This window comes from Panulirus ornatus, chromosome 13, assembly GCF_036320965.1.
Source record: "Panulirus ornatus isolate Po-2019 chromosome 13, ASM3632096v1, whole genome shotgun sequence".
Taxonomy (NCBI): Eukaryota; Metazoa; Arthropoda; class Malacostraca; order Decapoda; family Palinuridae; genus Panulirus; species Panulirus ornatus.
In genome coordinates, this window is record NC_092236.1 from 51,275,943 (window position 1) to 51,303,442 (window position 27,500).

At 42.2% G+C, this 27,500-nt stretch overlaps 1 protein-coding gene across 5 annotated transcripts in view; it reads right to left on the bottom strand.

Annotated features, from left to right (window-relative positions):
• Positions 1-5,519: 5,519 nt before the first annotated feature.
• LOC139752870 (cholecystokinin receptor type A-like) overlaps positions 5,520-27,500 on the bottom strand; it is a 183,505-nt gene continuing 161,524 nt past the window's right edge. For 3 of the 5 annotated variants that reach the window (XM_071668870.1, XM_071668869.1, XM_071668871.1), the window contains exons 5-6: positions 16,153-16,246; positions 5,520-13,857 (exon numbers count right to left, since the gene is read on the bottom strand). In XM_071668870.1, coding sequence (XP_071524971.1) covers positions 13,221-13,857; positions 16,153-16,246 — 731 coding nt within the window. In that variant the 3' untranslated portion in view covers positions 5,520-13,220. Of the gene's footprint in view, positions 13,858-16,152; positions 16,247-27,500 lie in introns of those variants that run through there. The other 2 variants (XM_071668868.1, XR_011713602.1) reach the window with 2 other exon arrangements.

The window sequence follows — 27,500 nt, forward strand, 5'->3', positions numbered from 1 at the left end:
GACTTCGTTATACGTAACCTTACCTCCCTGGCTTAGGAGTTCCCTCTGTCCTTATGAGGTTTACTGCAGCGCCCAGGAAGCTGGCCACATCCACCAGTCGAAACCACAGTTCATAAAGTGTTGTGCTGTTGAGTGTGCTTCTGTGTGTGTGTGTGTGTGTGTGTGTGTGTGTGTGAAGAAAGAGCTGGGCAGGTGGGTAGCAAGTGGTCGGTGGTGTCTTCTTCATATGAGCTGCATCGTGGTCATGAAGGGTCTTGAGTGTGACCTGGAGTGTGCCTGGGAAGTGTGGTCTCTGGAAGGGGACATGTCTGGTGGGCTGGGGTTCATAACTGAGTTAGGAGGACGAATACTTGACGATTGTCAGGTTTACCTCAGCCTATACGTGAGTGTTTCGTCGGCGATATGGCTGTTAGGTGAGTGGGAGGATGTGGAAGTCGAGGTTACTGAAGTGTGAGGCTAGAATGAAGCTTTTTCATTCCTACTTGAGGGTTGGTGGGTAGTTACCGAGTGCTTTGGGTGGGATGGGAGCTCGGTGGTGTTGCATAGACTTGAGTGCCTAGCATGTTGCAGTGGGACTGTGTTGGTAGGATCTTTGTTTCATAGTGGAAGGTGTTGGGTGTTTGTGGCTGCTGGGTAACCGGTGATTGTTCAGCGTGCACTCTTCCGCGTGGTTTGCAGTTTTGGTAGAGTTGCTTTTGAAAGAGTGGCAGACCAGAGAGAGGTGAGGCGTGACTTAAAGTGGATCGGTTGAATTGTTTGTGGAGGATGATGAGGGACTCTCTCCTTCTCTTGTCCAGATCTAGTGACACTTAGCTTCCCGAAGGCAATTAGTTTGTGAATTGCTTTTGTGTTGTTATTGCTGCGGGGAGTAGATGTCATGTGTTTGTGTCTGTCATAATTAGAATGGTTGGTGTTCTGTTCAGTTGGAGAGACTCTGTAAATTCAAGATGATTGGAGGGTTTGAGCTGAATTCACGTTTGTCTGAGGTTGATATATATATATACATATATATATATATATATATATATATATATATATATATATATATATATATATATATATATATATATGTGTGTGTGTGTGTGTGTGTGTGTGTGTGTGCTTCAGCAATTTCGATGCAAGGGAATCATCATTAGTGATGAACAGCTTGTGGAACTGTGAGCTGAACAAGAAAAAAAAAGGGTTGTTGATTACGAATACCTAGTGTAGAAAATGAGACGTATATAAGGATACGCTGTGAGTTGGAGTGATGGTCAAGGGGCATTATAGGATTATGTGCTAAACACTGGGCGCGCAATGGTGGAATCTCTGATCCTATATATATATATATATGATATCCCTGGGGATAGGGGAGAAAGAATACTTCCCACGTATTCCCTGCGTGTCGTAGAAGGCGACTAAAAGGGAAGGGAGCGGGGGGCTGGAAATCCTCCCCTCTCGTTTTTTTTCCAAAAGAACGAACAGAGAAGGGGGCCAGGTGAGGGTATTCCCTCAAAGGCCCAGTCCTCTGTTCTTAACGCTACCTCGCTATCGCGGGAAATGGCGAATAGTATGAAAAAAAAAAAAAAAAAAAAATATATATATATATATATATATATATATATATATGCTATCCCTGGGGATAGGGGAGAAAGAATATTTGCCACGTATTCCCTGCGTGTCGTAGCAGGCGACTATAAAAGGGGAGGGAGCGGGGGGTTGTAAATCCTCCCCTCCTGTTTTCACTCTTCCAAAAAAATGAGCAGACAAGGGGGCCAAGTGAGAATTTTCCCTCCAAGGCTCAGTCTTCTGTTCTTGACGCTACCTCGCTAATGCGGGAAATGGCAAATATGTATAAAAAGAAAGATATATATATATATATATATATATATATATATATATATATATATATATATATATATATATATATATATATATAAAGGTTTTACAGGACTCCGGTTGCCCCAGGTCAAAACGTAAGATAACATTTCTGGTGAAGCTACTTCACTGGGAGTGCAATCTCCTTAAAGAAATTCTCACTTCAAAGGAGTCTACATTTCCCTGCTATTAGAAGTAGTGTGGCCTCGGGCTGGGAGAGGCTTTATATAGGTCCGGAGTAACACCACCACTACTCTTTCATAGAAATTGGTACCGGGGTGTATATATATATATATATATATATATATATATATGTATATATATATAAACCTAGAATCGCCAATGAACTGCTGATTTTGGGAGCGGCAGCATTCGGTATAAAACGGAAATGTTTGTATATATCTGATTTGACCCCTGAACAAGGGTCAGGTCATGTCTACTGTGGATGGACGAAGAGGTCACTCGCCCATCTCAGCTTTGTGTTGTGTCCGTTCATCAAATATGGTCCCATTGGCTCAGAAACGAGTCCCAAACGAGGGTGGTTCACTCGTCCTCTATTCCTAATACGGTATGTTTTAACAAATACACCTTCACTGTTTGTGACGAGAAAATGCCTGAAATTGGAGGGTCTGTATTTGCACTGGTTACCGTGGGATCAACCTGGAGGAAAACAAAATTTTTTTTCCTATGTTCATCTCCAAAGGAAGTCGTTTACAGTTCCTACACGTACGGGAAACCTATGACGCTCTGACGTTGAAAACTACTGCCTAACCCAATGGGAGTCTAACCCTTACTGCACGGGAGGTATTTGTGCCACAATGAGCAGGGCCGAGTGTGAACTGTTAACACGGAGGAGGCTGCTGCTGCTCCTCCTACCCTGCTCCTCCTACTCCTCGTCCTCAACTCCCAAGTGCCGACACCCCTACCTACAAAACCCACTTGTCCTCGTCGTTTTCTAAAATATATGTTCCCAATTGTGTTGCAGAGGAGAGGATCTTAAGATTTTATCCCTTCTTTGAACCGCGTGAAGAAAGATGACTCAGTCTTGTGTGTCTTTCCTCCTTGTCTGCGAAGGGAAATGCTAATCAGACTTTCACGGACCTTGAATCCTTCTTCTATAAGATCTTCAGTCCTTCATCTATAATGGTGGAGGGAGGGAGGGGGAAAGACAATAAAGTCTTAATCTTTTTCTTCGTCTTGTGTCCTCCACACACACACACACACACACACACACACACACACACACACACAGTCCCATCTGACTGGTCTCGTGATGCTTAACTTGAAACCTCTTGGCTCAGAGGAGGAGAAGAGGATGAGAGTCTGTGTTTATCATTCTGTCTTGCAGACTCACAGGCAAACATAAAGTGCCTCATGACAGTGTTTGCATCTCCTTGGTGATACGTAGGATGCAAACTTTACTACGTCATGACCAGGACTCTTTCAAGACGATGATAATGTTCTCCTTCGTTGTACCAGAAGGTATTACGTTTTTTTTATTTCTTTTATGTTAGCTGAGACGACATGGGAAACTGAAGCCCCAAATGAATACCATCCTATTCATGTATATATATATATATATATATATATATATATATTGGAAAGGATCACAATTTTGCGCGTGATCAAAATATTCCTATGAGTCCACGGGGAAAATGAAACACGAAAAGTTCCCAAGTGCACTTTCGTGTAATAATCACATCATCAGGGGAGACACAAGAGAGAAATATAACAGTCATTTGATATACATCGAAGATGTATATCAACTGACTGTTATATCTGTTTTATCCCTGGGGATAGGGGAGAAAGAATACTTCCCACGTATTCCCTGCGTGTCGTAGAAGGCGACTAAAAGGGGAGGGAGCGGGGGGCTGGAAATCCTTCCCTATTTTTTTTTTTTTAATTTTTTCCAAAAGAAGGAACAGAGAAGGGGGCCAGGTGAGGATATTCCCCTAAAGGCCCAGTCCTCTGTCCTTAACGCTACCTCGCTACTGCGGGAAATGGCGAATAGTTTGAAAAAAAAGATAACAAGCAGTTCCTGTTTCCCTAGTGCTTGTTTACCAAATGGCGTCTCAGTTTCGGGTCCCTTATTTCTAGCTTCTCGTTCGTACGACAAATTGCTTTGAAAAGACGGAGGCTCTGGAAAGCTAAAGGAAACTTCAAAGCCAACCCTTTACATGGGTCGACCTAACATGCCGATAACGAGGGCTAACGATTTATCTGCAATTTGATTGGCTGGTTAGTTGAGTAGTAGGGCTTTTAGGCCTCCCCAACTACCAGGGGTAATTAAGCTTGTCAACGTGGATCAAAAGCTAACGATCGGAATGATCATTCAACCAGGTGTCGAGGATAGTTCTAAAGTTCTCGTAGTCTCTGGCTATGCCCGAGGACCACATTGTCCTCGACATGGGGGGAGGGTGGTCGTCCGTAACGCGAGGTAACCAATATATATCGTGTTACCAACAGGTGGAAGTCGTAACACTGTACGGTGTCATTTCGATATTCTTACGTTCAGACGACTGGGTGAATCTTTCAGTTAGTTTTGAGTGGGCTGAGGTGAGGAATGAAACTGAACTTTCAGCGTCTTGAGTACGACATTACAGTAAGACGTTCATACAATTTTGGTTAACATGTAATTTTTTCTATACATGTGACATGTTTCGTGGAGACAATCCACCTCATCAGATGCCAGTACTTAACTGTACATAACAAAGCTATTTAAATCCCAACATCACACTTGATTCCCGCCGTCCAACACCAATTCCTCTAGACCAAGCACTGTCGACCTATATATATTCTATCAAATTCGGATAACCAAAACTAAACACATGCGTATACTTAGAGACAATACATTCACAATATACACTCGGGGTTTCCTGAGCGACTATACACTCTCACAATAGACACACAAGCATTACTTACACTCACAAGCCCTCAGACATGTTCATGGGTACAACTCACACAGGGGGAAAATGACACAATAGATACTCTTGAAATTTATTGTTCACACCATAAAAACAAAAGCGTTGAGCAGGTTGGTTTGTCGATGGTCAAAAGCATAAATTAACATGTAACGCGAGCCTTGAAGACGTGACAACAGGGTTTGTAACACTGTCTGAATATATATATATATATAGTTTATCGATTCTCTGTGACTGTAAATCTAAAGTTCAGTACAATTAATCATAATATCGTATTGGATAAAGGTATTGTTACTAATAATGATCTTTCGAGATATGGTCAATTATCATATAAATCAAAGTTTGCTCTTAAGTTTTATTGTTCATATAGTAACAGGAAACTGGTCAATATATATATATATATATATATATATATATATATATATATATATATATATATATATATATATATATATTTTATTGTTATTATTTTGCTTTGTCGCTGTCTCCCGCGTTTGCGAGGTAGCGCAAGGAAACAGACGAAAGAAATGGCCCAACCCACCCCCATACACATGCATATACATACACGTCCACACACGCAAATATACATACCTATACATCTCAATGTACACATATATATACACACACAGACACATACATATATACCCATGCACACAATTCACACTGTCTGCCTTTATTCATTCCCATCGCCACCTCGCCACACATGGAATACCATCCCCCCTCCCCCCCTCATGTGCGCGAGGTAGCGCTAGGAAAAGACAATAAAGGCCCCATTCGTTCACACTCAGTCTCTAGCTGTCATACAATAATGCCCGAAACCACAGCTCCCTTTCCACATCCAGGCCCCACACAACTTTCCATGGTTTACCCCAGATGCTTCACATGCCCTGATTCAATCCACTGACAGCAAGTCAACCCCGGTATACCACATCGATCCAATTCACTCTATTCCTTGGCCGCCTTTCACCCTCCTGCATGTTCAGGCCCCGATCACTCAGAATCTTTTTCACTCCATCTTTCCACCTCCAATTTGGTCTCCCACTTCTCCTCGTTCCCTCCACCTCCGACACATATATCCTCTTGGTCAATCTTTCCTCACTCATTTTCTCCATGTGCCCAAACCATTTCAAAACACCCTCTTCTGCTCTCTCAACCACACTCTTTTTATTTCCACACATCTCTCTTACCCTTACATTACTTACTCGATCAAACCACCTCACACCACATATTGTCCTCAAACATCTCATTTCCAGCACATCCACCCTCCTGCGCACAACTCTATCCATAGCCCACGCCTCGCAACCATACAACATTGTTGGAACCGCTATTCCTTCAAACATACCCATTTTTGCTTTTCGAGATAATGTTCTCGATTTCCACTCATTTTCTCCATGTGCCCAAACCATTTCAAAACACCCTCTTCTGCTCTCTCAACCACACTCTTTTTATTTCCACACATATCTCTTACCCTTACATTACTTACTCGATCAAACCACCTCACACCACATGTTGTCCTCAAACATCTCATTTCCAGCACATCCACCCTCCTGCGCACAACTCTATCCATAGCCCACGCCTCGCAACCATACAACATTGTTGGAACCGCTATTCCTTCAAACATACCCATTTTTGCTTTTCGAGATAATGTTCTCGATTTCCACACATTCAAACATACCCATTTTTGCTTTTCGAGATAATGTTCTCGATTTCCACACAGAATTTTTGCCCCCTCCCCCACCCTATGATTCACTTCCGCTTCCGTGGTTCCATCCGCTGCCAGATCCACTCCCAGATATCTAAAACACTTTACTTCCTCCAGTTTTTCTCCTTTCAAACTTACCTCCCAATTGACTTGACCCTCGACCCTACTGTACCTAATAACCTTGCTCTTATTCACATTTACTCTGAACTTTCTTCTTTCACACACTTTACCAAACTCAGTCACCAGCTTCTGCAGTTTCTCACATGAATCAGCCACCAGCGCTGTATCATCAGCGAACAACAATTGACTCACTTCCCAGACTCTCTCATCCCCAACAGACTTCATACTTGCCCCTCTTTCCAAAACTCTTGCATTCACCTCCCTAACAACCTCATCCATAAACAGATTAAACAACCCTGGAGACATCACACACCCCTGCCGCAAACCTACATTCACTGAGAACCAGTCCCTTTCCTCTCTTCCTACACGTACACATGCCTTACATTCTCGATAAAAACTTTTCACTGCTTCTAACAACTTGCCTCTCACACCATATATTCTTAATACCTTCCACAGAGCATCTCTATCAACTCTATCATATGCCTTCTCCAGATCCATAAATGCTACATACAAATCCATTTGCTTTTCTAAGTATTTTTCACATACATTCTTCAAAGCAAACACCTGATCCACACATCCTCTACCACTTCTGAAACTACATCGCTCTTCCCCAATCTGATGCTCTGTACATGCCTTCACCCTCTCAATCAATACCCTCCCATATAATTTACCAGGAATACTCAACAAACTTATACCTCTGTAATTTGAGCACTCACTCTTATCCCCTTTGCCTTTGAACAATGGAACTATGCACGCATTCCGCCAATCCTCAGGCACCTCACCATGAATCATACATACATTAAATAACCTTACCAACCAGTCAACAATACAGTCACCCCCTTTTTTAATAAATTCCACTGCAATACCATCCAAACCTGCTGCCTTGCCGGCTTTCATCTTCCGCAAAGCTTTTACTACCTCCTCTCTGTTTACCAAATCATTTTTCCTAACCCTCTCACTTTGCACGCCACCTCGACCAAAACACCCTATATCTGCCACTCTATCATCAAACACATTCAACAAACCTTCAAAATACTCACTCCATCTCCTCACATCACCACTACTTGTTATCACCTCCCCATTAGCCCCCTTCACTGAAGTTCCCATTTGCTTCCTTGTCTTACACACACGTTTTCTTAAATGCTAAGGATGAAAATTGATATCGGATATATGTGATATACCCGGATATAACATTCAGTCTTCCTTTTTTTCTATAAACTGATTGTGTGAGTTCTCAACAAAAATATAGAAAACGGGACTCCTGATTTTTGAAAGGGCAGGAGGAAGATGACGGAAAATTTTAGCATTGTGCTTGGCAATCAACATAGGAAATGGTAGGGCCATAGCCATGTTTATAGTGTGATCGTAATCCGGTAGATAAATAGGAATCTGTTGGTTTATATGGTTGTAATACTATAGCCTGTTGTAAGTTCCTGTATTTGTCTCGTAAGCTCTATGACGACCGTGTCGAATTGAATCACCTTCTTTCATATCGTGGTTTTTTGTTTTTTCATCAAGATCCTGTACCTTATTTTTCTTATCTTTAATCATCTATCGTCTGATTGGGGTTTTGATTAGCGCAAATGCAAAACTCATTTAGCCTTGGTTTGTAAGGCAGTATATGACATTAAATCACCCACTATGTCAGTGTTGTTAGGAATTGGGTTCGGAACACAGGATGAACTGGGGTTGTGGTGTTCTGTCACGTCGGGTTAATTCGTTGATGAACACAAAAGGTTTTGTGAAAACATGACACGAGATCATACGAACATTTTGATAATTTTATTATCATCAATAGAAAATACAGCATAAAACATCGATTAATATCGTATCCTGTAGTCATTAATCAATTTCTGGCTGATATATATATATATATATATATATATATATATATATATATATATATATATATACAGATGTGCGTGTAATATATACAGCATATAAATAATACATGTACACTAAATCAAGTAATGAAGGGGAAAAAAATATTTGCATTCTTTACTTACACAAAACACTTACACAATAGATATACTTCATGGAAATGAACAGATAGACACCTCTGCTCTTTTTAGATCACATAAAAAAATAAGCTTTAGTCTCAGTCCTGACTTGCAAACAATGAGGCTCTATTTGAAGAATTGAGCAATGCATTATGATCTTGGAGATCAATATGCAAACCAACAGTGCCACGAAGTGTGCATAACGTTCCTTGTAACTTAAGTCTTACGAAGGCGACGAATGTCTTACAAAACTTAACTTTTAAAAACAAAAAAAGACAGAAGAAATATGAACACTGATGTTGGTACGTTCCCTGGAGACAGAGTATAAAAAACAGTATATATATATATATATATATATATATATATATATATATATATATATATATATATATATATATATATATATACATACATATATACATACATATATATAAAGAACAGTAAAATCCATGCAGTCCTAAATACATTCTTTATTTTGACCTCACAAATCATCATTCCTCTCCAGACCACTACTGCAAGCACGATGACTAACCCCCGACCCTGAACCATCATTAATATACCAGACCCCCATCACGGGAAAGCACCACCTTTCATCATAGGCTACAGCTACACTCACTCATCCCCGCTACACTTCACTGTCATCCACAACATGACTTCTCAGAACTTCAGCAGTCCAATAACCGCTACACTTCACTGTCAACCACAACATGTCTTCTCAGAACTTCAGCAGTCCAATAACCACTCAAGCGGAAGCTTCGTAAAATAACTCTCATCATCTTCCTCACCTACGGTGCAAAATAACCAAACAGACTAACGACACAAAACACACAGTCCCACTCTCCATAGACAAACTCCACCGCTCTACAGTAACCCCCAAGCCACAGACCAAACTTGACGTAAAGAAATACTGAGCCAATTCCGAGAGAGCGTAGCGCGCACGAAGCCCTCATTCAAAGAAACGAGACCCGCATACAGATTCTCCCTCCCGTCTTACGACAATAAGACGACCGTAGAAGACAGACAACAAGGACAAGGACTCATAACACTCGCTGAAGAGACCCTACCATCATTCTTCATCACTTCTAACAGATCACACTCTGAAGGTTCTCTCTAACGCAGACGATCTCACAATTATATCAGAACACCCTCACACCACAATCACACCAAAACCACATGCAGCACTATATTACAATGGCTCGCGCAGAGAGAGAGAGAGAGAGAGAGAGAGAGAGAGAGAGAGAGAGAGAGAGAATGTCTTCATCTCCACAAAAGTCTTGAGTCACTCCTATAACCCCTCATGCACGACCTACAACCTCCAGTCATATTGTAGGGACAGTTATAACCCCCACCCAGTAAAACCACTATCATTCTCTGTATCACAAATGACACACCAAAATAATCAACACAGAAGCAGCACACAAACTGGACACCGTAGGAACACATAAGTGGAACCAGATTTGGACGAGAAAAACAATGGTTTAGCTCCTCTCCAGAAGATTCGTCTGTTTCTCACTCACCTAACCCTCTCACTTGTCTAGTTGTCCACCTTACTCAAAGGCCAATAATATCAAAGATGCAAACCAAATAAGACAGGGGCCCTAAGAACAAACACCAGCTGCCCTAGAACCAACAATCTCTCAGTATCTGCACAACAGAACAAAATGCTCGGCACAACATCAGACTCCTCCTATCCAAACCGATCGATAACCAACCCCCAATCCCCAGGGTAGAGAGAAAAAAAAAATACCTTTGCCTCACACTTCAACAACTTTTGATCCCCCCCACCCACCTCTAGTAAACGCAAAGCTGACAAGGCATTAAACACCCACCGTTCCAACAGTCTTAAACACTATTCACACCAGACGTACACCCATCTGGAACCTCACTTCCCAGGACATACACGAGTCACGCTTTCTCTCGCCTACGCTCGAGACATCACCCATCCCTTCAACACTACAAACCCCGATCAAACACATCTCAGACCCTTCATGCACACGATGCAACTACCACAACGAAAACACCGATCACTTTCTACACAGTTACCCTGCACTCTCCCTACATAAATGGGCACAGAGAACCACCAGTTTTATGACCTATGGACGTAGCCGACTTCCTGAGCGCTGTGGGAGTGCGGGAGCTCTACAGAAATGGCAAGGCCTCCTTGGCCAAAAAGTATATATATATATATATATATATATATATATATATATATACACACACACACACACACATATATATAGTGCCGTTTCCGACGTTTGCAATGTAGCGAAAGGAACAGACGAAGACCTAATCCGCTCACATCCATTCTCTAGCTGTCTTGTGTAATGCATCAAAACCACAGTTCCGTGTCCACAACCAAACCAAACAAACCTCTCCACAGTTTCGCCCGGCTGCTTCATATAACCTGACAGTACGCCCCAACTACATCACATCACATCACTCTAATTCACTCTATCCAGAGCACGTCTTTCATCCTCCTCTTGTTCTCCCCCACTTCTAACACATAAATCCCTTTTGTCAAACTGTCCTTACTTATTCTCTCCATTTGTCCAAACCATTTCAGCACACCTTCTTCAGCTCTTTGAACCATACATTTCTGATTACCACACCTCTCTCGTACCGTATCATTACTTGACCAACCCTTGTCACACCGCATATTCTTTTCATACATTTTATTTCCACCACATTCACCCTCTTCCGTACATGCCTCGCATCCAGTTCAACATCGCTAGGACTACTGTACCTTCAAACATATCCATTCTTATCTTCCCAGATCGTAACGTCTTTTTCCACATATTCCCCAGTGCTCCCATAGCCTTTGTCCCCTCACCCACTCTGTGAGTCATTTCCGCTTCCATGGTTCCATTCGCTGTCATGTCCACTCCCAGATATATATAACGCTTCACTTCCTCCAATTTTTCACCATTCAAATTCACACCCCAACTAACCTGTCCCTAAACCCTGGTAAACCTAATAATCTTGCTTTTGTTTACATTTACTCTCAATTTTCTCCTTCCACAGGCTCCTCCAAACTCAGTCACCAACTTCTGCAGTTTCTCACTGGATTCTGCCACAAGTGCAGCGTCATCAGCTAACATCTGACTCACTTCCACACACACACACAAACATATATATATATATATATATATATATATATATATATATATATATATATATATACATTACGGACAAGTAGGCGCCATACATTAGACAGAAATTAACGCGTCCACCAAGATCTTTTGGCGACCAGTGTCACGTTATAACATAGCGCTGCCTAGCCACACTCCCTGTAGTCTAGAAGTTAGAGCTTCCTGTAGTACAAGATCTAGAGCTCAGTACTGTATGGCCTTGAGCTCTATCTGTAACATATTGTATCGAGTTTCACAGACGTAAGCACTGAACAGTTTGTAACATGAATACAATATTATACCAACAATTATATACATTATGATATTGGAAAGGATCACAATTTTGCGTGTGACCAAGTATATTCCTATGAAATGTATGATATATATATATATATATATATATATATATATATATATATATATATATATATATATATATATATATATATACCATGAAGTTAAATGAGCGTGCACCTTCATAGACCATATAATCTCCTCTTGTAGATTTTAGTCTAAAATCTCATATTACACAGAATTTTATGGTCAGGTTTTAGGAAATAAATTAGTATAACCTACAAGCCTTCTTGTCAAGAAAGTCTTCGACCATTTACAAAATACCAGACTCATTTTTTCCTAATGGATCTTTGGTGTACTGGAACCGGTAGACACTGAGTTGTCATAGAGTATTATTATTTCACTTCTTTTTCCACATGTGTGTCCTGGATGACGATGTTTACACGTATGGATTAAAGAAGTTGAGAGGATCAGTTTGTCTTCTTCCCACATCACAGGTCATAAACCATCGATGTTCTTGAGTCATCCTCTCACCACATTTCCGTTACCTGCCTTCGGCGAAGTCCCTGAGCCACTTAGCACACAGGTTCTCCCAGCTCACCTCACACCTCCCTCGTCCTCTTCGCGTACCAGTCCACTGGTTTCTTCCCATTGGATCCCTCCTATATCATAAGCCACCCGTAATGAGCCTCAGGCTCCGAGGAACTATCATACATAGTCTTATTAGTTCTCGGGTTCTTGTTGCCCCTTCCACCCCGACCTTACCTTCAACTCCCATATTTCATCGCTCCGTGATGACCTCCTCCTTCCAGTATGCTCAGTCCTTCCTCTTCCTCCTCTTCTGCCATTGTTACTAAGGTCTCCCTCCCCACGACGTAGTCTCACAAATCACTGAATTTACCGTGACGCCGTAGAAGCAGACCTTTTCTAAACGAGTCTTCGCGGGAGTTTCCATCACCAATTTGTGTCTTTAGCTCCTCTTAATAGGCCTTCCATTCACAGCGCATGGCGCCTCCCTCCAGTACTCCATCCTCTCCTACCACACACACCCAAGGTGGCCTTCCTCACACAGTCTTGTACATCCTCTCCTACCACCCACATCTATGGTGGCCTTCCTCTCACACATAGTCTTCTTCGATTTCTCTTCGGCATATAATCTTCCTTTTGCTCTTCCTTGCCTTCGGCATGTATCTCCACCTCACACCGTGGTCTCCCGCGCGTCCTTCTTGATCTCCGTGGCCAGCTTGAAAACATTGTGGCTCTGGCTCCTGAAGCTGGCGGCCGTGCCGTTGTGGCGGGCCATTCTCTCGTTCTCCTTCCGGCAGCCGAAGGCGTGCCGGAAACCCTGCAGGAACTTCTTGTTCATGAAGCAGTACGTGATGGGGTTGCAGCAAGAGGAGGCGTAGGAGAGGAGGTGCATGAAGGAAATGCCCACGGAGCCCAGAGCTCTGTACACCTGCTCGGGGACGTAAAGGCACATGATATTCACCACGAAGATGGGAGTCCAGCAGATGAAGAACTCGAGCACCACCACGAAGAGCATCTTGATGACGTGCCTCTTGGCTTCGATGCTCTTCTCCAGGTGGGTACTTCGAAGTCTCTTGAAAGCCGGCTTGGGCTCCTTGCACTGTGGAGGGTTGTGGTTCCCGTTCGCCCGGACTGATTCGACGTGCCATTTGTAGTCATGGCACTCCTTCCCTTGCAGGCAGATGTGGGCGTCTCCCTGGGAAGGCTCGGGGGCGTGGGCGTGGTCTGCGGGGGCGCCCGGGATGGCAGGAATGGGCTCCCCACACCGCTCACACTCTCTGGTCTGGGCGGCTGGAATCTTGCGAAACCTGAGGGATAAAAATAAAAGATTACCACACGTGAAGCTTCGCTGCGCCAAAATAACCTTTCTTTTTGTTTTTTAAACGACGTGTATGTGTGTGTGTGTGTGAGAGAGAGAGAGAGAGAGAGAGAGAGAATGGGCTGTTACAACACTAACCTTTTACCCTTTTTTTTTCTTTCTTTGAAACTGATTGACGTTAATGGCAGAAAGTTACCCCAACCCACGCCTCTGGAGGTCAGACAAACCTTTGCTAAAAAAAAAAAAATGAATCTTCACTCATTGATTGTTTCTCTTCTCTTCTTTCGCCACTGAGACGATGGCCGAAGTTCACTTTCACAACTTGCATAGCTTAGTCCCAGCTCAGGGATATATTTCCCAGAGAAATTTCCACAAGGTATCCTTTATTCACTTCCCTAATCGAGGATATCATAAATGTATAACAGCTAATGAACAAAAGAAGGAATGAAGAAAATGAATAATAACACTACAGGTGAATTATTGCGCTTTACACAGAATCGCAATAATTTGCATATTGTGTACATGATCGCAGTAATTTACATATTGTGTGCATGATCACAGTAATTTACATATTGTGTACATGATCACAGTAATTTACATAGTGTACATGATCACAGTAATTTACATATTGTGTACATGATCACAGTAATTTACATATTGTGTACATGATCACAGTAATTTACATATTGTGTACATGATCACAGTAATTTACATATTGTGTACATGATCACAGTAATTTACATACTGTGTACATGATCACAGTAATTTACATATTGTGTACATGATCACAGTAATCTACACGGGACGAAATCATGGTAATTTAAGCATCCTGGACAAAATTGACTTTGGCCACAAGTTGAATGGCTATGGCAGTGACCAGACCTGTGAATATCAACCACTGGGTTGTTGATGGCCTAAACCTTGACCTGACCTCTGAGGTTACTGAATAGGTAGGGAGTGTATGGATGATGATCAGGGGGAAATATATGAATGGGAGTAATTAACACCGTAATTAACTACCTAATGGGATATCTATGACTGGGAGTAATCATCACCTTGATTAATTACCTGATGGGATACATATGACTGGGAGTAATTATGACCGTGATTAATCACCTGATAGATACCTATTACTGGGAGTAATTATGATCGTAATTAATCACCAGACGAATACCTATGACTGGAAGTAATCATATGCGTGACTGGTAACCTAATGAATACCTATGACTGGGAGTAATCATAAGCGTGATTAATCACATGATGAATACCTATGACTGGGAGTAATCAACACCGTCATTAATCACATGATGAATACTTATGACTGGGAGTAATCAACACCGTCATTAATCACCTGATGAATACCCATGACTGGGAGTAATCATAAGTATGATTAATCACCTGATGAATACCTATGACTGGGAGTAATCAACACCGAAATTAATCACCTGATGAATACCTATGACGGAGTAATCAACACCGTAATTAATCACCTGATGAATACCCATGACAGGGAGTAATCAACACCGTAATTAATCACCTGATGAATACCTATGACTGGGAGTAATCATAAGTATGATTACTCACCTGATGAATACCTATGATTGGGAGTAATCATAAGTATGATTAATCACCTGATGAATACCTATTACTGGGAGTAATCAACACCGTAATTAATCACCTGATGAATACCTATTACTGGGAGTAATCATAAGTATGATTAATCACCTGATGAATACCTATGACTGGGAGTAATCAACACCGAAATTAATCACCTGATGAATACCTATGACGGAGTAATCAACACCGTAATTAATCACCTGATGAATACCCATGACTGGGAGTAATCAACACCGTAATTAATCACCTGATGAATACCCATGACTGGGAGTAATCATAAGTATGATTAATCACCTGATAGATACCTATGACTGGGAGTAATCATAAGTATGATTAATCACCTGATAGATACCTATGACTGGGAGTAATCATAAGTATGATTAATCACCTGATGAATACCTATGACTGGGAGTAATCAACACCGAAATTAATCACCTGATGAATACCCATGACAGGGAGTAATCAACACCGTAATTAATCACCTGATGAATACCTATGACTGGGAGTAATCAACGTCATTAATCACCTGATGAATACCTATGACAGGGAGTAATCAACACCGTAATTAATCACCTGATGAATACCCATGACAGGGAGTAATCAACACCGTCATTAATCACCTGATGAATACCTATGACAGGGAGTAATCTACACCGTCATTACTCACCTGATAGATATCTTGGAGACGTGTCTTCTTGAGTGCTTACTTCGAAGACTCTGTTGGACCATCGCTAACCCACTCAGGTCCGTCAGCGAGATTACTGTAACCAGAGAACTGTAATATTACAACTGGCGTCATACGTATGTCACATTGTGGTTCTCATTATACACCTCTCACATTGTGGTTCTCATTGTACGCACCTCTCACATTGTGGTCCTCATTGTACACAACTCTCACATTGTGGTTCTCACTGTACGCACCTCTCCCATCACTCCTCTCACATTGTGGTTCTCACTGTACGCACCTCTCCCATCACTCCTCTCACATTGTGGTTCTCAGTGTACATCTCTTCCATTACAGTCCTAAATGTACTCTTCTCACATTAGGGTTCTCGATGTACACCTCTCCCATAATTGTACACTTCTCACAGCATACTTCTTACTATTCATCTCTCACATTGTACTTCTTATCCTTCACCTCTCGCTGTACATTTCCTGCTTCACATTTCTCACTGTACACCTCTCATATTATACACCTTCTTACTGCACATCTCTCCCATTCTCTCTCGTACGCTGGTGTTCTGAGTGTACATACACCTCTCACACTATGACTCATTTCACAATATTCACAACCTTACTCGAAGCCTTAGAACATTCATTACTCATCAAAGACAAACTAGAAATTACTTAACTACCATCCTACATGCTACTGGGTGGAGAATAAAGTGGGAAAGCTAATAAGATAAATAATATCTTTATTAGCGAGGTAGTGCAAGGAAACACACGAAAGAATGGCCCAACCCACCCACATATACATGTATATACATACACGTCTACACACGCACATATACATACTTATGCATTTCAACGTATACATATATATATATATATATACATATACCCAGACATATACATATATACACATGTCCATAATTCATACTTCCTGCCTTTATTCATTCCCGTCGCCACCTCGCCACACATGGAATGACAACCCCCCTTCCCCCACATGTGCGAGAGGAGTTGTGATCTTAATGTCTTTAGGGTTAAATCCCACTTTGTGAGGAGGTGCTGCTATATAAGGGGACTGGACACTCTAAGTGCCATTGGGCCATGGGAGTTGCTCCATAGAGTTGCTGACTCTCAAAGTGACTCAGGGCCACAAGAGGTGCTCTATGAAGGACTGACTCACTAGGTGCCTCTGGAGCAGGAGGTAGGGGGGGGGGGGGGGGGGGGGGGGGAGGTTGCTCTAGACAGAGCTGACTCTAGATTTCTCTGGGCCTGGAGAGGTGCTCTATTAAGGGCTAACTCACAAGGTGCGTCTGGGCTAGGAGCAATGCGCTCTATGAGAGGATCCGCTCTATCGCTCCACCTACCCTACCACTCCACCTACTCACCACTCCACCTACCCTACCACTCCACCCACCCTACCACTCCACTTACCCTACCACTCGACCCTCATCGCCCTAGACACCTCGTAGGGAGACAATGACACAATGTAACATACACTACCTTTCACACTCTCTGGCATAACAATGCAGTTCACAACACCACCTGGCAGAACTCGACTCTGTAACAATGATCTCTGCCCCTCTGTTATGCTCGTCAACTAACTAACCACTCCATTCTGAGGTATGTCCCTTGTACTATCGTCACACACACACACACACACACACACACACACACACACACACACACACACGCGTACCCTGTGGTCGACATTCTCTAGCCACTCCCAAACTCGCTTTGATGAAATCTAAAACTGTGTCAGCTAGAGTTGTTTTCTTCTTGTGTGCTTAACTACGCTAACTACATAAATGTAACAAAGTCCCTTGCGCTAACTACACAAATGAAACAAAGTCCCTTGCGCTAACTACATAAGTGTTTCAAAACAAGGTTCCACAAGGTGGCTCAGAGGAACGGTGATGTGTGTGTGTGTGTGGGCCTCACCGACTCCCTCGTTACAGAGAGAGAGAGAGAGAGAGAGAGAGAGAGAGAGAGAGAGAGAGAGAGAGAGAGAGAGAGAGAGGCAGGTAGGCACTTGCCGGGGGGGAGGGAAAGCTCCAATAAATATTAATAACAAGACTCTTCACATTCCACTCGAATTCTTTCGTACAGAACACCTCCTCTTTCCCCTCTCTCCTTCTTCGGGAGATTCCCATCGTAAAGTAGAAAGAGAGCCAATCTCATTCTCTGTAAACCTTTATATATATAAGAAAAAAGTGCGTCACGTATCTCACTGTATATATGCCTGCAGTGGTGCCATTACGGTGAACGGACGGACGGGCAAAAGCCACACGAAAATATAGGACATTTTTCCCGTGTTCTCTCAGCCTCCGGGGTTGGCTGGCTGGCGGGCGAGCGGGCTGGCTGGCGTCCGGGCGTGCGGGCGGGCGTGCGGGCGTACGAACGGTCTGTAAATTTGTTTCTGTGGGAGGGAAAGAAATAATATATATACCGGGCGGTCATCACCAGGGGTTTTCCGCCTGGTTTTTCCTGTGTCAAGTCATCCATCTGGGAACGAATGCATCGCGCGATGTCACGTAAAGAGAGAGAGAGAGAAGAAGAAAAAGAAGTCAGAGTATTTGATCTCTCTCTCTCTCTCTCTCTCTAACCTCCTTGAACTAGAGTTGAGAAAAACACTGAAGAAAGTCTGGGAAAAATGGCCGAGCGAAAAATAGGAAGGCATTTGGAGTGAATCGAGTGAAAACGCGATGCAAAGAGGTAGGAGGGAGGGTGGGTGGTGAGAGGAGAAAATGTGGCGTTGATGTGAGAAAGGTATATAGATATAAGAGCAAAGCGACTTCGCCAGGGACTGTATGAATATTTGGATGGAATTTCTGAGCAATCTAGAGATCCAGAACGAGTGTTTCACCACCCCCCAGGCTCCGAAATGGAGATGAGAACGATTTAAATATGAGAATATCGAACACATCAACGTTCCTTTACCTCATCAACAAACACACACACTCACACACACACACACACACACACACACACACATATATATATATATATATATATATATATATATATATATATTGTGTTTTTCATACTATTCGCCATACTTGATCATCATCGTTTCCAGCGTTAGCGAGGGAGCGCCAGGAACAGACGAAGAAAGGCCTCATCCGCTCACATTCATTCTCCAGCTGTCATGTGCACTAATGCACCGAAACCACAGCTCCCTATCCACATCCAGGCCCCACAGATCTTCCCATGGTTTACTCCGGACGCTTCACATACCCTGGTTCAGTCCATTGACAGCACGTCGACCCCAGTATATATCATCGTTCTAAATCATTCTATCTCGTGCACACCTTTCATCCTCCTGTATGTTCAGGTCCTGGTCGCTTAAAATCTTTTTCACTTTATCCTTCCACCTCCAATTTGGTCTCCCCATTCTCCTCGTTCTCTTAACCTCTGACACATATATCCTCTTTGTCAACCTTCCCTCACTTATCCTCTCATGACTAAACCATCTTAGCATACCTACCTCTTCAGCTCTCTCACCCACACTCTTTTTATTACCACACATTTCTTTTACCATTTCATCACTTGCTCGATCAAACCCCCTCTCAAACTATACATTGTCCTAAACATTTTATTTCCAAAATATCCACCATCCTCTGCAGAGTCTTAAATGTAGCCCATGCCTCGCATCCATATAATAATGTTGGAATCACTATACCTTTTCACACATACTCGTTTTTGCCCTCACAAATAAGGAACTCTCCACACTTTCTTCAGTGCTGCTAAAACCTTCGCCCCCTCATCCACCCTATGACTCACTTCCGCTGTCAGATCCACTCCCAATTACCTAAAACTTCATTTCCTCCAAATTTTCTCCATTCAGACTTACATCCTAACTAACCCGTCTCTTGACCCTTCTAAACCTAATAACCTCGCTATTATTCACACTTATTCTGAACTTCCTACATTTCACACACTCTACCAAACAAAGTCACCAACTTCTACAGTTTCTCACTCGAATTCGCCACCAGTGCTGTATCATCGGCGAACAACAACTGACCCACTTCCCAGGCCCTCTCATTACCTACAGGCAAATAAATATATTGATACATAGATACAGACAGATTAGATAGATAGATAGATAGATAGATAGATAGATAGAGAGAGAGAGAGAGAGAGAGAGAGAGAGAGAGAGAGAGAGAGAGAGAGAGAGAGAGAGAGAGAGGCACATTACTCCTGGACCAATTCCTATCAAAGAGTTCCGGCGATACCCAGGGGCTCTTCCATACGCCCCTGCGGCCCAAAGCTGCACTACTTCCAGTAGCAGGGAAATGCAGACTCCTTTTGGAGTGAGAAGATCTTTGACGAGACCTGTCTTCTCAGTGATATACAGCCTTACCAAAGGTCAATTTCCATTCGCGTTGTAACCTTGAACAGGTGGAGTCCGGTAACACCTATATATATATATATATATATATATATATATATATATATATATATATATATATATATATGTGTGTGTGTGTGTGTGTGTGTGTGTTATTGAACATGCTGGCCAAGACACCGTCTGCCTCTGGTTTAGTTTCCCGTTAAAGTGGGTCGACAGGGAAAACGGGATACGAGCGTCTGGTTGTGGCATTAAAGGCCTACAAAACTTTTTAGTGGCCATTCCAGATCTCACGAACGAGCCGTGTTCCCTTAATGATCATGAAATGCTAACCATAATTACCGTAATGGGTCATTCATTCTTCACCAGTTAATTATTATCCATCTTACATGGGAATATCGGGTTGACTTTACAAATCAAAATTTTTTCGTTTTTTTTCGTTTTTTTTTTTATTGTAAAACAATATTAACTTGCGTATTATTTTCTTATATATGTTAATTTATACATGTTAGTTATATATGTTAGTTTATCACCGTTTTCCGATGGACGGGTCACCTTGGGGTCACGGGGTCAGTGTTAGAGTGAGAGGTTCAAGGTTGACCCCTCTCTCTCGGGGACAGTTCACTTGTGTTCGTCCCGACACCTTGAACACGACGGTACGGCTGTTGAACACGACGGTACGGCTGTTGAATACGATGGTACGGGTCTTGAACACGACGGTACGGGTGTTGAACACGATGGTACGGCTGTTGAATACGATGGTACGGCTGTTAAACACGATGGTACAGCTGTTGAACACGATGGTACGGCTGTTAAACACGATGGTACGGCTGTTGAACACGATGGTACAGCTGTTGAACACGACGGTACGGCAGTTGAACACGATGGTACAGCTGTTGAACACGATGGTACGGCTGCTGAACACGACGGTACGGCTGTACAGCAACGACGGTACGGTACCTTGAACGGTACAGCTGTTGAACTCGACGGTACTGCTGTTCAGCTCGACGGTACGGCACCTTCAACACGACGGTGTTACCCTTAAGCATGACGGTATTGCTTTTGAGCACGACGGTACGATCTTTGAGCACGACGGTACGATCTTTGAGCACGACGGTACGACCTTTGAGCACGACGGTACGATCTTTGAGCACGACGGTACGACCTTTGAGCACGACGGTACTATCCTTGAGCACGACAGCACGGTTCTTGAGCGCGACGGTACGACCTTTGAGTACGACGGCACATCCCTTGAGCACGACAGTACGACCTTTGAGCACGACGGTACACCCCTTGAGCACGATGGTACGACCCTGTATATATATATATATATATATATATATATATATATATATATATATATATATAGATAGATAGATAGATAGATAGATAGATATTCCTCTTTCCTTTTTTGGGAGGGGAAACCAATTTCTAAACGCCTCTCTCTCTCTCTCTCTCTCTCTCTCTCTCTCTCTCTCTCTCTCTCTCTCTCTCTCATTCAGATGTCGGGGAAGTGTACACTGGCTATGCAACACAGCTTTATTTACTGGAATAACGTTTTAACGATGTTTCAATTTTGAACATTCTCTCTCTCTCTCTCTCTCTCTCTCTCTCTCTCTCTCTCTCTCTCTCTCTCTCTCTCTCTCTCCCCGGATGGTATTTCTGTGCGTGATTTCGCAGCAAAAATGAATAAAAATGCTTCGTGAAATATGATATCACGAAAATAATGCTCTAACACAACAAGAGTAAATAAATACTTCGTTGTATATATGATACGACGAAAACAATGTCCATGATTGCTTAAATAAACTTGAGAATACAAAATACAGAAACAATGTCCATGATTACTTAAATAAGCTTGAGAATACAAAATACAGAAACAATGTCCATGATTGCTAAAATAAGCTTGAGAATACAAAATACAGAAACAATGTCCATGATTGCTAAAATAAGCTTGAGAATACAAAATACAGAAACAATGTCCATGATTGCTTAAATAAGCTTGAGAATACAAAATACAGAAACAATGTCCATGATTGCTAAAATAAGCTTGAGAATACAAAATACAGAAACAATGTCCATGATTGCTAAAACAAGCTTGAGAATTTAGAATACAATGTCCATGACTGCTTGAATAAGCTTGAGAATACAGAATCTGTGAAATATTCGACTTCGCCAAAGACACGAGTAAGTTATCTTTATCACAACTTTGACAATCGCTAACTCAAGATTTCTCTCACACTCAGTTTACAAGTAGAGCTTTTTAATACGTCTTCCGTCTCTCTCTTCAGAGTTGTGAGTTAATTAGATTCAGTTGAGAGTGAGAGCTATAGGAACAGATGTATTGCTGTTACTCTATCACGGTTGTTATATATATATATATATATATATATATATATATATATATATATATATATATATATATATATATATATATATATATTCCTATGAGTCCACGGGGAAAATGAAACACGGTAAGTTCCCAAGTGCACTTTCGTGTAATGATCATATCATCAGGGGAGACACAAGAGTTGATATACAACGAAGAGACGAAGCTAGGACGCCATTTGGTAAACATGTGATTGTCCGAGACAGACAACGAGCGTATCATAAACTTATTATATGGACAAGAAGGAGAATTGTTTACAAAATCTATCAGCAATAAAGCTATCCAATTTGTATAGACCTTCACCAATATTTAGGTTATAATTCTTTGTGTATTTGATAACAGATGATTCAATGACATTTCTCGTAGTACTGGAGCTAGAATTGATAACTGAGATGGCATTACTCCAGTCAATACAATAATCATAGTTTTTAACGTGATCAAACAAGGCATTTGATTCTTGTCCCGGTCTTATACTATATTCGTGTTGCCGTGGCTACTCCAGTCCAGTACAGCTCTGGCTCTGGCTGCCTCTTCTCGACACACCCATATATTTCTATCTGATACATTTCATAACCCTCGGGATTAGTGCTGTCATAAACCTTAGTAAGACAATACTTGGATCGAGGGATGTCATCCAACTGGAGGTAATTTGGTACAAAGGCATCTCCATCATTGAAAAATACTTCCATTTGGTAGAAGGGAACAGGATGAGCTTTCTTACACTTTGGGGAAGCCCCTGAAGACAAAATGTACATGGTGGCTCTCTCAGAAAGAGCGGTGCATGCAAGACCAATCAGCAGGAGTGTTTGTGCAATTGTGGTCTACATCATATACCATAGTCACTGGACAGCATCGGGACAGCTCCTCACCAGTCATTTCATCTATGAGAAAGTGATTGGATCTGCCACATGGGTTCCAGACTGCAGTGGTGTTGCTTCTATATGTTCAGAATCATATATAAGGACGGGACAAGAATCAAATGCCTTGTCTGATCGCGTTAAAAACTACGATCATTGTATTGACTGGAGTAACGCCATCTCAGTTATTAACTCTAACTCCAGTGCCACGAGAAATATCACTGAATCTTATATTATCAAATACACAAGGAACTGTAACCTTAATATTAGTGAAGGTCTATATAAATTGAATAACTATATTGTTAATAAAATTTGTAAACAATTCCCCTTCTTGTCCACATAATAGTTTATGATACGCTCGTTGTCTGTCTTGGACAATCACTTGTTTACCAAATGGCGTGCTAGCTTCGTCTCTTCGTTGTATATCAATTGACTGTTATATTTCTCTCTTGTACCTCCCCTGATAATGTGATTATTACACGAAAGTGCACTTGGGAACTTATCGTGTTTCATCTTCCCCGTGGACTCGTAGGAATATCTTGATCGCGCGCAAAATTGTGATCCTTTCCAATATATATATATATATATATATATATATATATATATATATATATATATATATATATATATTATCCCTGGGGATGGGGGATTAAGAATACTTCCCACGTATTCCCTGCGTGTCGCAGAAGGCGACTAAAAGGGGAGGGAGCGGGAGGCTGGAAATCCTCCCCTCTCGTTTTTTTTTTAATTTTCCAAAAGAAGGAACAGAGGGGGGCCAGGTGAGGATATTCCACAAGGGCCCAGTCTTCTGTTCTTAAACGCTACCTCGCTAACGCGGGAAATGGCGAATAGCTTAAAAGAAAGAAAGAAAGATATATATATATATATATATATATATATATATATATATATATATATATATATATATTTTTTTTTTTTTTTATACCTCGTCGCTGTCTCCCGCGGTTGCGAGGTAGCGCAAGGAAACAGACGAAAGAAATGGCCCAACCCCCCCATACACATGTACATACACACGTCCACACACGCAAATATACATACCTACACAGCTTTCCATGGTTTACCCCGGACGCTTCACATGCCTTGATTCAATCCACTGACAGCACGTCAACCCCTGTATACCACATCGCTCCAATTCACTCTATTCCTTGCCCTCCTTTCACCCTCCTGCATGTTCAGGCCCCGATCACACAAAATCCTTTTCACTCCATCTTTCCACCTCCAATTTGGTCTCCCTCTTCTCCTCGTTCCCTCCACCTCCGACACATATATCCTCTTGGTCAATCTTTCCTCACTCATTCTCTCCATGTGCCCAAACCATTTCAAAACACCCTCTTCTGCTCTCCCAACCACGCTCTTTTTATTTCCACACATCTCTCTTACCCTTACGTTACTTACTCGATCAAACCACCTCACACCACACATTGTCCTCAAACATCTCATTTCCAGCACCTCCATCCTCCTGCGCACAACTCTATCCATAGCCCACGCCTCGCAACCATACAACATTGTTGGAACCACTATTCCCTCAAACATACCCATTTTTGCTTTCCGAGATAATGTTCTCGACTTCCACACATTTTTCAAGGCTCCCAAAATTTTCGCCCCCTCCCCCACCCTATGATCCACTTCCGCTTCCATGGTTCCATCCGCTGACAGATCCACTCCCAGATATCTAAAACACTTCACTTCCTCCAGTTTTTCTCCATTCAAACTCACCTCCCAATTGACTTGACCCTCAACCCTACTGTACCTAATAACCTTGCTCTTATTCACATTTACTCTTAACTTTCTTCTTCCACACACTTTACCAAACTCCGTCACCAGCTTCTGCAGTTTCTCACATGAATCAGCCACCAGCGCTGTATCATCAGCGAACAACAACTGACTCACTTCCCAAGCTCTCTCATCCCCAACAGACTTCATACTTGCCCCTCTTTCCAAGACTCTTGCATTTACCTCCCTAACAACCCCATCCATAAACAAATTAAACAACCATGGAGACATCACACACCCCTGCCGCAAACCTACATTCACTGAGAACCAATCACTTTCCTCTCTTCCTACACGTACACATGCCTTACACCCTAGATAAAAACTTTTCACTGCTTCTAACAACTTGCCTCCCACACCATATATTCTTAATACCTTCCACAGAGCATCTCTATCAACTCTATCATATGCCTTCTCCAGATCCATAAATGCTACATACAAATCCATTTGCTTTTCTAAGTATTTCTCACATACATTCTTCAAAGCAAACACCTGATCCACACATCCTCTACCACTTCTGAAACCACACTGCTCTTCCCCAATCTGATGCTCTGTACCTGCCTTCACCCTCTCAATCAATACCCTCCCATATAATTTACCTGGAATACTCAACAAACTTATACCTCTGTAATTTGAGCACTCACTCTTATCCCCCTTGCCTTTGTACAATGGCACTATGCACGCATTCCGCCAATCCTCAGGCACCTCACCATGAGTCATACATACATTAAATAACCTTACCAACCAGTCAACAATACAGTCACCCCCTTTTTTAATAAATTCCACTGCAATACCATCCAAACCTGCTGCCTTGCCGGCTTTCATCTTTCGCAAAGCTTTTACTACCTCTTCTCTGTTTACCAAATCATTTTCCCTAACCCTCTCACTTTGCACACCACCTCGACCCAAACACCCTATATCTGCCACTCTGTCATCAGACACATTCAACAAACCTTCAAAATACTCATTCCATCTCCTTCTCACATCACCACTACTTGTTATCACCTCCCCATTTACGCTCTTCACTGAAGTTCCCATTTGCTCCCTTGTCTTACGCACCCTATTTACCTCCTTCCAGAACATCTTTTTATTCTCCCTAAAATTTACTGATAGTCTCTCACCCCAACTCTCATTTGCCCTTTTTTTCACCTCTTGCACCTTTCTCTTGACCTCCTGTCTCTTTCTTTTATACTTCTCCCACTCAATTGCATTTTTTCCCTGCAAAAATCGTCCAAATGCCTCTCTCTTCTCTTTCACTGATACTCTTACTTCTTCATCCCACCACTCACTACCCTTTCTAAACAGCCCACCTCCCACTCTTCTCATGCCACAAGCATCTTTCGCGCAATCCATCACTGATTCCCTAAATACATCCCATTCCTCCCCCACTCCCCTTACTTCCATTGTTCTCACCTTTTTCCATTCTGTACACAGTCTCTCCTGATACTTCCTCACACAGGTCTCCTTCCCAAGCTCACTTACTCTCACCACCTTCTTCACCCCAACATTCACTCTTCTTTTCTGAAAACCCATACTAATCTTCACCTTAGCCTCCACAAGATAATGATCAGACATCCCTCCAGTTGCACCTCTCAGCACATTGACATCCAAAAGTCTCTCTTTCGCACGCCTGTCAATTAACACGTAATCCAATAACGCTCTCTGGCCATCTCTCCTACTTACATAAGTATACTTATGTATATCTCGCTTTTTAAACCAGGTATTCCCAATCATCAGTCCTTTTTCAGCACATAAATCTACAAGCTCCTCACCATTTCCATTTACAACACCGAACACCCCATGCACACCAATTATTCCCTCAACTGCCACATTACTCACCTTTGCATTCAAATCACCCATCACTATAACCCGGTCTCGTGTATCAAAACCGCAACACACTCATTTAGCTGCTCCCAAAACACTTGCCTCTCATGATCTTTCTTCTCATGCCCAGGTGCATA